Raw genomic sequence first — 14,063 nt, 5'->3', positions numbered from 1 at the left:
AAATAAATGAGCTTTGGAATATAATGGCAAAATTGTGAACTTATTCTACTTTAGCACCTGAGAATAGCACCTTGATTATTTTAACAATTGTGAATATATAAACTAGGGTAGTTATATAAAGCTAAAATAAAGGAGAAAATATATAAGGGACTAAAATTAAGTAATGGTAAACTAAGTTAAATGGACAGATGGTCACTATGAAATAATATTGGTTTAGGAGTAAGATCTGATTTGTAATATTAAATAAATTGAGCAGTTTATTGCACAATAAAAAGTAAAAAAAATGAGGTAGTTGGTACTAGCTAGCAAAAGATAGTTTTGGTACTTGCAAAAAAGTAATTGGAATATACACTAATTGCATACACAATGAAAAGTGACTAAAAAACAAGTAGTGATAAACAAAATTAAATGGACAGGTAAGAATAATGAATATTATTAATTTGGAGTAAGATTTGACTTGTAATTTAAAATTATGAGCAATTAATAGCAGTAAGAAAGAAGTATAGAGTATTGGAGGTAGTTGGCATTAGCTAGTGATGAAAAATAATAAAAATAATAATGCACAATATAATAGTAACATACACTATATGCACCACACGTATATATGTATTAAGGGCACTTATCTAATCTGTTACAGAAATGTCAGCTTTTCTAAGGAAGGTAGATTATTATTATTATTATAATCAAGGGGGAAGCGCTAAACCCGTAGGATTATACAGCGCCCAGGGGAGGGGGGATGTGGAAGGCATTCAGGCTTAATTCGGGGAACTGGAGCACAGATCCAATTCCCTAAATCAAGAGCCCCTCACCAACATCAAGGAACCTTCCATGAGGGGAAAGGAAGGTAGAGAAATCATGTTCGTTTGAGATGGTATATTGTTGTCCTGTTGATGTTTTCCTTACTAGTATTTTCCCATCTCGCGTGAAACACTGATTTATTTTGTTTTCCTGTTTAAGTTTTCTCAGCCTGAACAGAAGGTTTTGACGTTTTTTTGTTAGACACTCATTTATGTGCACTCCATTTTTCATTGTAATTGCTGATTTAATTAGGTCCTTTCTTTTATCGTATGAATGAAGTCGGATCATTATACTGTGTTTACTTAGGTGTATATACTCAATGCATAGAAAATAATAAAAAAAAATATATAACATTTAAGTGATGAGTGGATGCTGGAGCGTATGATACGCGTCCATTATTCCCCACAGAACGTCCAGAGTCAGTGTTATCTGCACCAGATTAGCACTACACTCCACACACACACACTTATTAGTTGTGTTTTCAACACCGAGTAAGTGTTCTTGTTAGATGCAGTTTTCTCGGGAGGTGTCTCCAGCCTGTAACTGTAGATGTAGTTTGGTGTAGTGCCCTGTTTATTACGTGTTACGTAAGTATATTTATAGGTACAGTTACACATAAATACAATTTACACACATCATAACAAAATGTGTAAATTACCTAGGATAAACCAAAAAAGTCAGTGACTTATTTCCATTGGAGTTGAGTGATTGTCATTACTTTTTTTGCATTCAGTGGGGAAAGTGCTAAACTCGTAGGGATCATAGAGCAACTGTACAAAGACAATCAGTTTGATGCAAGGAATGGTAGGCTGTACACAAAATATCTCGCACTTCCTGCCGTTTATCGGATTGTTACTCCTTTATCAGATAATTTTGTTTTTGGGGAAGCGCTTAACCTATTGTGGTTACACAACACCTGGAGAATGGAATATAATCACGTTTGATACAAGATAGCGGAAGGAAGTTCCAGTTAAGTTAGTTTATTCAGGTATATACAAATACAGTCACATAGATTATCATACATAGCAGCATGTGTAGAGAACCTGGGATAACAAAAAAAAGTCAGAGTGACTTATTTCCATTGGAGTCCTTGTGATAATTATTATTTATATTTAAAAGTTGTAAACAGGTAAGTATATTAACTATGTAAAAACAGTTACAATAAAAGACTAGGGCAGAGGTAAAAATTAGTTTTCATACAAGAAATCACTCTCCTCCCTTTCTGTAGCCTTATTCATGAGGTACATTTTGGTTCTCTTCTTTAACTGGCTCATGCTATGACAGACTTTGACATATGCAGGCAGTCTATTCCACTCTTGTGGCTGTATATAAAAAAATGTCTTTGAAGCCTAACCACTGACTGTAGGTGCTGCAAAGTTGTTCTCCCTTCCCTTAGTTCTGTAATTGCATTAGTTCCTGGCCTTAACAGAATTGGCAGAAAGATGTTGGGCCAGTAAAGACCCTTGCACAAATAACTCTCACATAGGAGACAAACTTAAGACATGTTTCAGTCTGACTTAGACCATTAACTATTTACACAGAAGCAAGAAGGGAAGTTAGTTAGTTAGTTTAATATGTTTATTATGCACCCCATACCCATCCTGTGGGCGGTAGTCAAAAGATTACAGAGGAACATAATTGGTCCAGGGACTGGACTCCAAAGTTTTGATAGCTGAGCAAGAAAGGTAATGAACTAGATCTGGTCATAATCATGACCAAGTTGCAAAGGTAACGAAGGGAAGGAAGCGTTTATATATATAGAGGGGGGGGGGGTCGGGAGAAGTATAATGAGAGAAGTAGTATAATAGTAACAGTAGTGGCAGTAGTAATAGTAGTGATAGTGCTACTTTAAAACCTACTTAACAGACAGCAGTACATAGTCATAAATGACATTTTTTCAACTTTACTACCAATTAAACTAGGTGTGTCCCCCAGGGTAGCATTCTGGGCCCTCTTCTCAATATCCTTACAATACACTTACCAAATTCCACATCATCAGTACCTCTTGCTGATGGCAATTCATCTTATACCATGACCTTCTGACTCTACATTATAAAGATGACTGATTTTATTGGGTTATCCTAGGTTAAATATATGTAATTTAGCTTTTATGTCTGTAATATGTGTGCCAAAGACTCATTATGATTGTGACCAGATATAAACATGTAAATAGTTCATTACCACTGTAACTTGTTCAGTTATCAAAACTTTGTGGCCCAGTCCTTAGACCCATTATTCAAAGTTTATTCTCTATAAGGATTACAATGCTGAGTTTACGGAATTTGGTTATTGTGTGGTTTACATGTAGTAAAATAATAATTACAGAGTGTACCACTAGAACACCTAGCATGGCTAGGCATTTCGGGCAGACTTAAATTAAATCTTAAGTTTAAAATATTACAAAATTATGAGGTAAGTTGGTATTATGGCTAAGTGACTAAATACTAGTTTGTGAGTTTAGCAATGTGAATGCTTTTGTTTTGGCACTATACATAGTTTCAGTATTGGAGTATCATAGGCCAACTTATGACTAGTTAAGATTCATTATTTTGAGATTGAGATTGATATTTCTGTTTATTCTGTTTAGGTGGCCCGGTGGCCTGGTGGCTAAAGCTCCTGCTTCACACACGGAGGGCCCGGGTTCGATTCCCGGCGGGTGGAAACATTTGACACGTTTCCTTACACCTGTTGTCCTGTTCACCTAGCAGCAAATAGGTACCTGGGTGTTAGTCGACTGGTGTGGGTCGCATCCTGGGGGACAAGTTTAAGGACCCCAATGGAAATAAGTTAGACAGTCCTCGATGACGCACTGACTTTCTTGGGTTATCCTGGGTGGCTAACCCTCCGGGGTTAAAAATCTGAATGAAATCTTATCTTATCTTATGGTCAAATGGGTGAGTGAGTGTAAGTGTTAACCACCAGGTGGTATTCGTGTAATTAGTTGACAGGGTGTATCAGGGAGATAAGATGTTTTCTGATGGTAGTTTTGAAGGTGATGAATGTGTCTGCAGTTTTAGAATTTTCAGGTAGGGTGTTCCAGATTTTAGGGCCTTTGACATAGTACATTGAATTTTTGTAAAGGTTTAGTCGGACACGGGGAATGTCATAGAGATGTTTGTGTCTGGTGTTGTGCCTGTGGGTTCTGTCGCAACTATCAAGAAAGCGCTTTAGGTCAAGGTTACTATTGGAATTTAAGGTCCTGTAGATGTAGATTGCACAGTAGTAAGTGTGGATGTACTGAACAGGGAGTAAGTTTAGATCTATGAAGAGTGGGGGGGGGGGTGTTGCAAGGGATGGGATTTAGTGATTATTCTTACTGCGGCTTTTTGTTGGGTTATTATTGGCTTTAGGTGTGTTGCTGCAGTTGAACCCCAAGCACAGATAGCATAGGTGAGGTATGGATATATAAGTGATTGGTATAGTGTGAGAAGGGCAGTTTGCGGCACGTAGTATTTAGGAAAAATAAAAGCACTAATGATGCAATCATAAAAATGCTAGATCTGCTTTACACAGCATTGGAAAATAAGGAATATCCACTAGGAATTTTTATTGACCCTAAGAAAAGCTTTGACACAGTAGACCACGACATCCTACTCCACAAACTTCACCATTACGGTATAAGAGGCCATGTGCTTGCTTATTTCAAATCTTACCTTACTAATAGGTATCAGTATGTTACCATTAAAGACACAGCATCAACAACACGGCCACTTGATACTGGAGTTCCGCAGGGAAGTGTCCTTGGTCCCCTGCTCTTCCTCATATACATCAATGATCTTCCAAACGTATCCCAACACCTGAAACCCATTCTCTTTGCTGACAACACAACTTATGTCATCTCTCACCCTAATCTTGCCACCCTCAACACCATTGTTAACGAGGAGCTGATCAAAATATTGACTTGGATGACAGCCAATAAACTTACGCTTAACACTGACAAAACCTACTATATTATGTTTGGTAGCAGAGCAGGAGATGCACAAATTAACATTAAGATCGACAACACTCTAATTACCAGACATAATGAGGGCAAATTCCTAGGCCTATACCTTGACAACAACCTGAATTTCAACACCCATATCCAACACATAACCAAAAAAGTATCCAAAACAGTTGGGATCCTCTCCAAGATACGATACTACGTGCCGCAAAATGCCCTTCTCACACTATACCACTCAATTATTTATCCATACCTCACCTATGCTATTTGTGCTTGGGGATCAACTGCAGCAACACACCTAAAGCCAATAATAACCCAACAAAAAGCTGCAGTAAGAAAAATCACTAAATCCCATCCCTGGCAACACCCCCCCACTCTTCATAGATCTAAACTTACTCCCTGTTCAGTACATCCACACTTACTACTGTGCAATCTACATCTACAGGACCTTAAACTCCAATATCAACCTTGACCTAAAATGCTTTCTTGATAGTTGTGACAGAACCCACAGGCATAACACCAGACACAAACATCTCTATGACATTCCTCATGTCCGACTAAACCTTTACAAAAATTCAATGTATGTCAAAGGCCCTAAAATCTGGAACACCCTACCTGAGAACTCTAGAACTGCAGACACATTCATCACCTTCAAAACTACCATTAGAAAACATCTTATCTCCCTGATAAACCCCATCAACTAACTGCACGAATACCACCTGGTGGTTCACACTTACACTCACTCACCCATTTGACCATAAACAGAAATATTAATCTCAATCTTAAAATAATGAATCCTATGATACTCCAATACTGAAACTATGTACTGTGCCAAAATGAAAGCATTCACATTGCTAAACTCACAAACTAGTATTTAGTCACTTAGCCATAATACCAACTTACCTCATAGTTTAACCCTTTGACTGTCGAAGGGCCCAATCCTGAAGTTGCTCCTGGTGTCGCAAAATATTCGAAAAAAAAAAATTATTTTTTCTTATGAAATGATAGAGAATCTTTTCCCGATTGTAAAGACACCAAAAAAACGAAATTTGATGGAAAACTGACGGAATTACGCTCTCGCGAAGTTAGCGACTTCGGCGATATTTAAAAATCGGCAATTTCGCCCACTTTGAGCCCTATTTTCGGCTAATTCCGTTATTCCAGTCAACCAAACTCATAACTATTTCTTCAGAACTCTATTTTTTCTATCGATTGAGCACAAGAAACTGCCCATTTACCGATTTCAACTACCCAATAACATGGTCAGAAATTTGCAATTTGGCCAATTTCACGAAAATTAAAAAATACGACAATTTCAAAATAAGGTCCAGAATGAACAATGCAGACATTCCTGGCTCTAAAATAAGATTTTCTTTGTTCATCAGTCATGTCTCCAGGTCCCTGTGATATTACTCTTGCTTTTTATTTTGAAATTTTATTCAAACAAAAAATAGAAGATTTACTGTTATGCAGACTACTGCAATACTGTAATAATTGTAAAAATTACATCAACCCATTCATGACTGCGTATTAGAATGGCTATTTGGACATTTATTGGACAATGACATCATTTGTTTACATTTGAACATCGGCAAAAATCAAACATTTCCTGTACTTTGTGCTCCATTTCCAGGTTCTTTTTATAGTAAAATTAATCAAAATCACCTCCATTTCTATAATATAGTTTCCATTCTATCAAATGAGACCATGAAAACGAGAATACAACCACAAATACTATACGAAAATAGACCACAAAGTCGGCATTTTAATTAAAAAAAACGGTCGGAGTTTTTTTTTCTCATTATGCACTGCGTGCTCCAGGATTTTTTTTATGTGGTGCACACTGACCACACAGACCCATTCTCTCACATGTGGGCCTACTAGCTTTCTCCTGCCTGATTTGAAGCCGCTAGAATTTATGAGTATATATACGTCAAACACGGTACCTCACAAACGTACAGTGGACCCCCGCATAACGATGGCATTACATAGCGATTTTTCCGCATAACGATTACTTTTATCGCAAAATTTTTGCCGCGCATACCGATTAAAAACCCGCTTACCGATTTTCGTCCGAGACGCGTCCAATGTGCCCTCACATGTGCCGGCCGTCCCATTGTTTACCAGCCAGCCTCCGCTGTAACATCCAAGCATACACTCGGAATATTTCGTATTATTACAGTGTTTTCGGTGCTGTTTCTGGAAAATAAGTGACCATGGGCCCCAAGAAAGCTTCTAGTGCCAACCCTGTGGTAAAAAGGGTGAGAATTAGTATGGAAATTAAGAAAGATTTTGAAGGGTTTGGGGCTAACCCTGAGAAGCCTATGCCAGTTGTGGAATCCATTGTGCCTACTTCAAAGATTAAGGAAATGTGTGCACAGTGGGTTGAACTGCAAACCTTTATAGATGAAAATCACCCTGACACAGCTGTTGCAAGCCGTGCTGGTGACTATTTCAATGACAATGTTATGGCCCATTTTAGGAAAGTCTTGAAGGAACGGGAGGTACAGAGCTCTATGGACAGATTTGTTGTGCGACAGAGGTCCAGTGACTCTCAAGCTGGTCCTAGTGGCATTAAAAGAAGAAGGGAAGTAACCCCAGAAAAGGACTTGCTACCTCAAGTCCTAATGGAAGGGGATTCCCCTTCTAAACAGTAAGAAGATAATGCTCTCCCCTCCTCCCATCCCATCAATCATCACCAGATCTTCAATAAAAGTAAGTGTCATGTAATTGTGCATGCCTTTTTCAGTTTGTGTGTATTAAAATTAACATTTCATGTGGTAAAAAAAAAATTTTTTCATACTTTTGGGCGTCTTGCACGGATTAATTTTATTTCCATTATTTCTTATGGGGAAAATTCATTCGCATAACGATTATTTCGCATAACGATGAGCCCTCTTGCACGGATTAAAATCGTTAACTGGGGGTCCACTGTATATATACGGCCGCGACAGTCAAAGGGTTAATTCTTTATTTTAAAATATTACAAATTAAGTCTGCCTGAAATGCCTAGCCATGCTAGGCGTTCTAGTGGTACACTCTTTAATCATTATTTAACTACATGTAAACCACACAACAACCAAATTCTGTAAATTCAACATTGTAATCTTTATAGAGAATAAACTTTGAATTTGAAAATTTGAATTTAGTATCGTATCTTGGAGAGGATCCCAACCGTTTTGGATACTTTTTTGGTTATGTGTTGGATATGGGTGCTGAAGTTCAGGTTGTTGTCGAGGTATAGGCCTAGGAATTTGCCCTCATTATGCCTGGCAATTAGAGTGTTGTCGATCTTAATGTTAATTTGCGCATCTCCTGCTCTGCTACCAAACATAATGTAGTAGGTTTTGTCAGTGTTAAGCGTAAGTTTATTGGCTGTCATCCAAGTCGATATTTTGATCAGCTCCTCATTAACAATGGTGTTGAGGGTGGCAAGATTAGGGTGAGAGATGACATAAGTCGTGTCGTCAGCAAAGAGAATGGGGTTCAGGTGTTGAGATACGTTTGGAAGATCATTGATGTATATGAGGAAGAGCAGGGGACCAAGGACACTTCCCTGCGGAACTCCAGTATCAAGTGGCCGTGTTGTTGATGCTGTGTCTTTTATGGTGACATACTGATACCTGTTAGTAAGGTAAGATTTGAAATATGCAAGTGCATGGCCTCTTATACCATAATGGTCAAGTTTGTGGAGTAGAATGCTGTGGTCTACTGTGTCAAAAGCTTTTCTTAGGTCAATAAAAATTCCTAGTGGATATTCCTTATTTTCCAATGCTGTGTAAAGCAGATCTAGCATTTTTATGATTGCATCGTTAGTGCTTTATTTTTCCTGAATTTTGTGCTGTTATAAATGAATATAGTCTCTTGTGCACGAGTTTCTCAAAGATTTTGGATAGCAATAGTAAGTTTGATATTGGCCTATAGTTGTTTAAATCTGTAGGGTCACCACCTTTATGTATTGGTGTAACCCTTGCCGTCTTGAGTAGTTTCGGGAAGGTGCTAGTTTCTAGTGACTTGTTAAAAAGCAATGAGATAGCATGCGAGAGGACATGGGCCGCTCTCTTGTACAATAATGGTGGGACATGAGACAGATTCCCTGAGTTATTTTTAAGTGACTTTATAATCTCGGTGACTTCCATGGGCTCAGTTGGAGCAAGATAGAAGGAATTTGGGAAATTCCCATCTAGGTAGTCCCCGGCATGGGCATTGGTGCGTGGGATTTTATTGGCGAGATTAGAACCTATGGTTGAGAAGAAGTCGTTTATCTTGTTAGCTGTGTAAGTGGGATGCAGTGGTGTTTCATTACCTGGAGTTTACCTGGAGAGAGTTTCGGGGGTCAACGCCCCCGCGGCCCGGTCTGTGACCAGGCCTCCTGGTGGATCAGCGCCTGATCAACCAGGCTGTTGCTGCTGGCTGCACGCAAACCAACGTACGAGCCACAGCCCGGCTGATCAGGAACTGACTTTAGGTGCTTGTCCAGTGCCAGCTTGAAGACTGCCAGGGGTCTGTTGGTAATCCCCCTTATGTGTGCTGGGAGGCAGTTGAACAGTCTCGGGCCCCTGACACTTATTGTATGGTCTCTTAACGTGCTAGTGACACCCCTGCTTTTCATTGGGGGGATGGTGCATCGTCTGCCAAGTCTTTTGCTTTCGTAGTGAGTGATTTTCGTGTGCAAGTTCGGTACTAGTCCCTCTAGGATTTTCCAGGTGTATATAATCATGTATCTCTCCCTCCTGCGTTCCAGGGAATACAGGTTTAGAAACCTCAAGCGCTCCCAGTAATTGAGGTGTTTTATCTCCGTTATGCGCGCCGTGAAAGTTCTCTGTACATTTTCTAGGTCGGCAATTTCACCTGCCTTGAAAGGTGCTGTTAGAGTGCAGCAATATTCCAGCCTAGATAGAACAAGTGACCTGAAGAGTGTCATCATGGGCTTGGCCTCCCTAGTTTTGAAGGTTCTCATTATCCATCCTGTCATTTTTCTAGCAGATGCGATTGATACAATGTTATGGCCCTTGAAGGTGAGATCCTCCGACATAATCACTCCCAGGTCTTTGACGTTGGTGTTTCGCTCTATTTTGTGGCCAGAATTTGTTTTGTACTCTGATGAAGATTTAATTTCCTCATGTTTACCATATCTGAGTAATTGAAATTTCTCATCGTTGAACTTCATATTGTTTTCTGCAGCCCACTGAAAGATTTGGTTGATGTCCGCCTGGAGCCTTGCAGTGTCTGCAATGGAAGACACTGTCATGCAGATTCGGGTGTCATCTGCAAAGGAAGACACGGTGCTGTGGCTGACATCCTTGTCTATGTCGGATATGAGGATGAGGAACAAGATGGGAGCTAGTACTGTGCCTTGTGGAACAGAGCTTTTCACCGTAGCTGCCTCGGACTTTACTCTGTTGACGACTACTCTCTGTGTTCTGTTAGTGAGGAAATTATAGATCCATCGACCGACTTTTCCTGTTATTCCTTTAGCGCGCATTTTGTGCGCTATTACGCCATGGTCACACTTGTCGAAGGCTTTTGCAAAGTCTGTATATATTACATCTGCATTCTTTTTGTCTTCTAGTGCATTTAGGACCTTGTCGTAGTGATCCAGTAGTTGAGACAGACAGGAGCGACCTGTTCTAAACCCATGTTGCCCTGGGTTGTGTAACTGATGGGTTTCTAGATGGGTGGTGATCTTGCTTCTTAGGACCCTTTCAAAGATTTTTATGATATGGGATGTTAGTGCTATTGGTCTGTAGTTCTTTGCTGTTGCTTTACTGCCCCCTTTGTGGAGTGGGGCTATGTCTGTTGTTTTTAGTAACTGAGGGACGACCCCCGTGTCCATGCTCCCTCTCCATAGGATGGAAAAGGCTCGTGATAGGGGCTTCTTGCAGTTCTTGATGAACACAGAGTTCCATGAGTCTGGCCCTGGGGCAGAGTGCATGGGCATGTCATTTATCGCCTTTTCGAAGTCATTTGGCGTCAGGATAACATCGGATAGGCTTGTGTTAATAAAATTTTGTGGCTCTCTCATAAAAAATTCATTTTGATCTTCGACTCTCAGTCTGGTTAGCGGCTTGCTAAAAACTGAGTCATATTGGGACTTGAGTAGCTCACTCATTTCCTTGCTGTCATCTGTGTAGGACCCATCTTGTTTAAGTAGGGGCCCAATACTGGACGTTGTTCTCGATTTTGATTTGGCATAGGAGAAGAAATACTTTGGGTTTCTTTCGATTTCATTTATGGCTTTTAGTTCTTCCCGCGATTCCTGACTCCTAAAGGATTCTTTTAGCTTAAGTTCGATGCTTGCTATTTCTCTGACCAGTGTCTCCCTGCGCATTTCAGATATATTGACCTCTTTTAGCCGCTCTGTTATTCTTTTCCGCCGTCGCCTGTAAAGGGAGCGCCTGTCTCTTTCTATTTTACATCTACTCCTCCTTTTTCTTAGAGGAATAAGCCTTGTGCATACATCGAGTGTCACCGAGTTAATCTGTTCTAGGCATAAGTTTGGGTCTGTGTTGCTTAGTATATCTTCCCAGCTTATATCGGTTAGGACTTGGTTTACTTGGTCCCACTTTATGTTTTTGTTATTGAAGTTGAATTTGGTGAATGCTCCCTCGTGACTAGTCTCATTTTGTCGGTCTGGGGCTCCACGCATACATGTCTGAACCTCAATTATGTTGTGATCTGAGTATATTGTTTTTGATATGGTGACATTTCTTATCAGATCATCATTGTTAGTGAAGATGAGGTCTAGTGTATTCTCCAGTCTAGTAGGCTCTATTATTTGCTGGTTTAAATTGAATTTTGTGCAGAGATTTAAAAGCTCGTGTGAGTGTGAGTTTTCATCAGAGCTGCCTCCTGGTGTTATTACTGCAACAATATTATTTGCTATATTCCTCCATTTTAGGTGCCTTAAGTTGAAATCCCCCAGGAGCAAGATGTTGGGTGCAGGAGCTGGAAGATTTTCCAGACAGTGGTCAATTTTTAACAGCTGTTCCTGGAATTGCTGGGATGTTGCATCCGGAGGCTTGTAGACTACCACAATGACTAGGTTTTGGTTCTCGACCTTTACTGCTAAAACTTCCACTACGTCATTTGAGGCATTAAGCAGTTCTGTGCAAACAAGTGACTCTGCAATGTACAGGCCAACCCCCCCCTTTTGCCTGTTCACTCTGTCACATCTGTATAGGTTGTAACCTGGGATCCATATTTCGTTGTCCAAGTGATCCTTTATGTGGGTCTCAGTGAAAGCCGCGAACATTGCCTTTGCCTCTGCAAGCAGTCCACGGATGAAAGGTATTTTGTTGTTTGTTGCTGGCTTTAGACCCTGTATATTTGCAAAGAAGAATGTTATCGGACTGGTGGTATTGTTGGTACTGGGGGGGGATTTTTTTTCCGGCATTAGTATCTGTATCTGTTGGTTTGGAGTGGAGGCCATCGACTGTGGTTCCACTCCAGGAATGACTGGATTTGGTGTACGATTTCTGCCATTTCCTGCCAGTTTTTTTTCCTTCCTGGCACTAAAAAACCTCTCCCTCTTGAGTGGCTGTGGCTACCCAGGTTTTCCCATGGCCTGGATGTTTTGTATCTTTTTGTCCCCTTTAGATGGTATGCCTGGCAATTTAAGTTATAGCACAGTCTTTCCTGTACTGAAGAGGTACACATTTCAGGGTGAAAAAGCTTACAGGAAGGGAGTTTGCATTTTCCTGTTTTCATATGGGCATGACATTTTCTAGGGTGGTCATAGTTGCATGTCCCATCTGTTTTTCCAGATTTCCCATGCCAGCAGATACCAAGTGCATAGTATGTGCACAGGCTTGGTTTCCGTTTGGGTTAGGGTTAGTTAGGGCAATATTCTTGTTTTTTTTCAGTTTGTGGGTCCCTAGAATCTGAGAGAGTGTTTTCCAGGTCTTTTTCATATCTCCTCTTGTGTCAGTGAATCTACTGGAGTAGTATAGTTGTTTGGCTTTCTTTATTACTTTGGTGAGGACTGATGAATAGTGTTTAAGAATAACTTTGTGTATTAAGCCCTGTCTATATTGCTTTTCATATTGGTGTTTCTTATCAATGGATTTCAGAATGGTGCTGGTTACCCATGGGCAACCAAGCCGTTTGTTTGTGATCTGTTTCATTTTTATAGGACAATGTTTGTTGTAGTCTAAGTAATTTGTTAAGAAAAATGTCTGGGAAAAATCGAACATTTCCGCTTCTTTGAGCTCAATTACAAGGTCGTTTTCATCGTGAAACTAATCAAAATCACCTCTATTTCTGTAATATGTTTCCCATTCTATCAAATGAGACCAAGAAAGTGAGAATACAACCATAAATACTATAGGAAAATACACCTCAAAGTTGGCGTTTTAATCCAAAAACATGGCCGGAGTTTTTTTCTCTCGTTATGCACTGCGTGCTGCAGGATTTTTTTTATGCAGTGCACACTGACCACACAGACCCATTCTCTCATACATGGGCCTAACAGCTTTCTCCTGATTGATTTGAAGCCACTAGGATTATTAAGTATATATACGTCCGAAACACTGGCTCGTAAGACGTATATATACGGCCGAAACAATCAAAGGGTTAAACTATTTGTAGTCTTAATGTAGGGTGTGAGGTGAGTAGTATTTATCTGTAGGAAGTCAGGCATGGGAGGTATGGTAGCCAACCAGGCTGCCCCACCCACACGTAATATACTACGACATTTAAAGTGCCTCAGAGCGATAAAATGCATATACAGTACATTCATTACTTACCTTAAAATATTTGTAGTCTTAATGTAGGAAGTCATGTGTGGGAGGTATGGTAGCCAGCCTGGCCAGGCCACCCCACCCACACTGATATTATTTATACCATGACATTTAAAGCGGCCTAGAGCGATAAAATGCATATACGGTACTACACTCATTACTTGCCTTAAAAACAAATAAGAGAGACAGGATGGGACCACCTCTACTAGTAGTCAAGAGAAGGCGGACCTCTTTGCTGAACACTTTGCTACCAAAATGCAAGTTCCTGATCCAGCAAGGGACCTTCCTTGGCTAGCTGCAAGAACTGTGTCAAAACTGTCAATGGTGACAATAAGGCAGGAGGAGGTGCATTTCCTTCTTAAATCACTTGACCAAGAAAAGGCTGTGGGCCCAGACAAGTTGAGCCCAAGATTGTTGAGAAGATGTGCAGACCAGCTAGCAGCACCTCTAACTCGCATCTTTCAGCACTGCCTAGTACAGTGTAAATGGCCCTCTCCATGGAAAGAGGCAAATGTAGTCCCTGTTCACAAAAAGAAGAGCAGAGCAGAAATCAGCAACTACAGACCAGTGTCACTCCTATCAAT

General features: G+C 40.1%; 1 protein-coding gene across 3 annotated transcripts in view; it reads left to right on the top strand.

Moving 5' to 3' along the window:
* Positions 1-671: 671 nt before the first annotated feature.
* LOC128697410 (protein mono-ADP-ribosyltransferase PARP11) overlaps positions 672-14,063 on the top strand; it is a 58,777-nt gene continuing 45,385 nt past the window's right edge. Inside the window, exon 1 of one of the 3 annotated variants that reach the window (XM_053789033.2) lies at positions 672-844. Coding sequence is in view for 1 of the 3 variants with exons in the window: in XM_053789032.2 (XP_053645007.1) it covers positions 1,168-1,289 (122 nt within the window). In the remaining 2 variants the exon portion in view is untranslated. Of the gene's footprint in view, positions 845-987; positions 1,386-14,063 lie in introns of those variants that run through there. The other 2 variants (XM_053789032.2, XM_053789034.2) reach the window with 2 other exon arrangements.

This window comes from Cherax quadricarinatus, chromosome 44, assembly GCF_038502225.1.
Source record: "Cherax quadricarinatus isolate ZL_2023a chromosome 44, ASM3850222v1, whole genome shotgun sequence".
NCBI classification, from domain to species: Eukaryota; Metazoa; Arthropoda; class Malacostraca; order Decapoda; family Parastacidae; genus Cherax; species Cherax quadricarinatus.
Note: the sequence above shows the minus strand (reverse complement) of the source record. Positions and strands in the feature narration are given on the sequence as shown.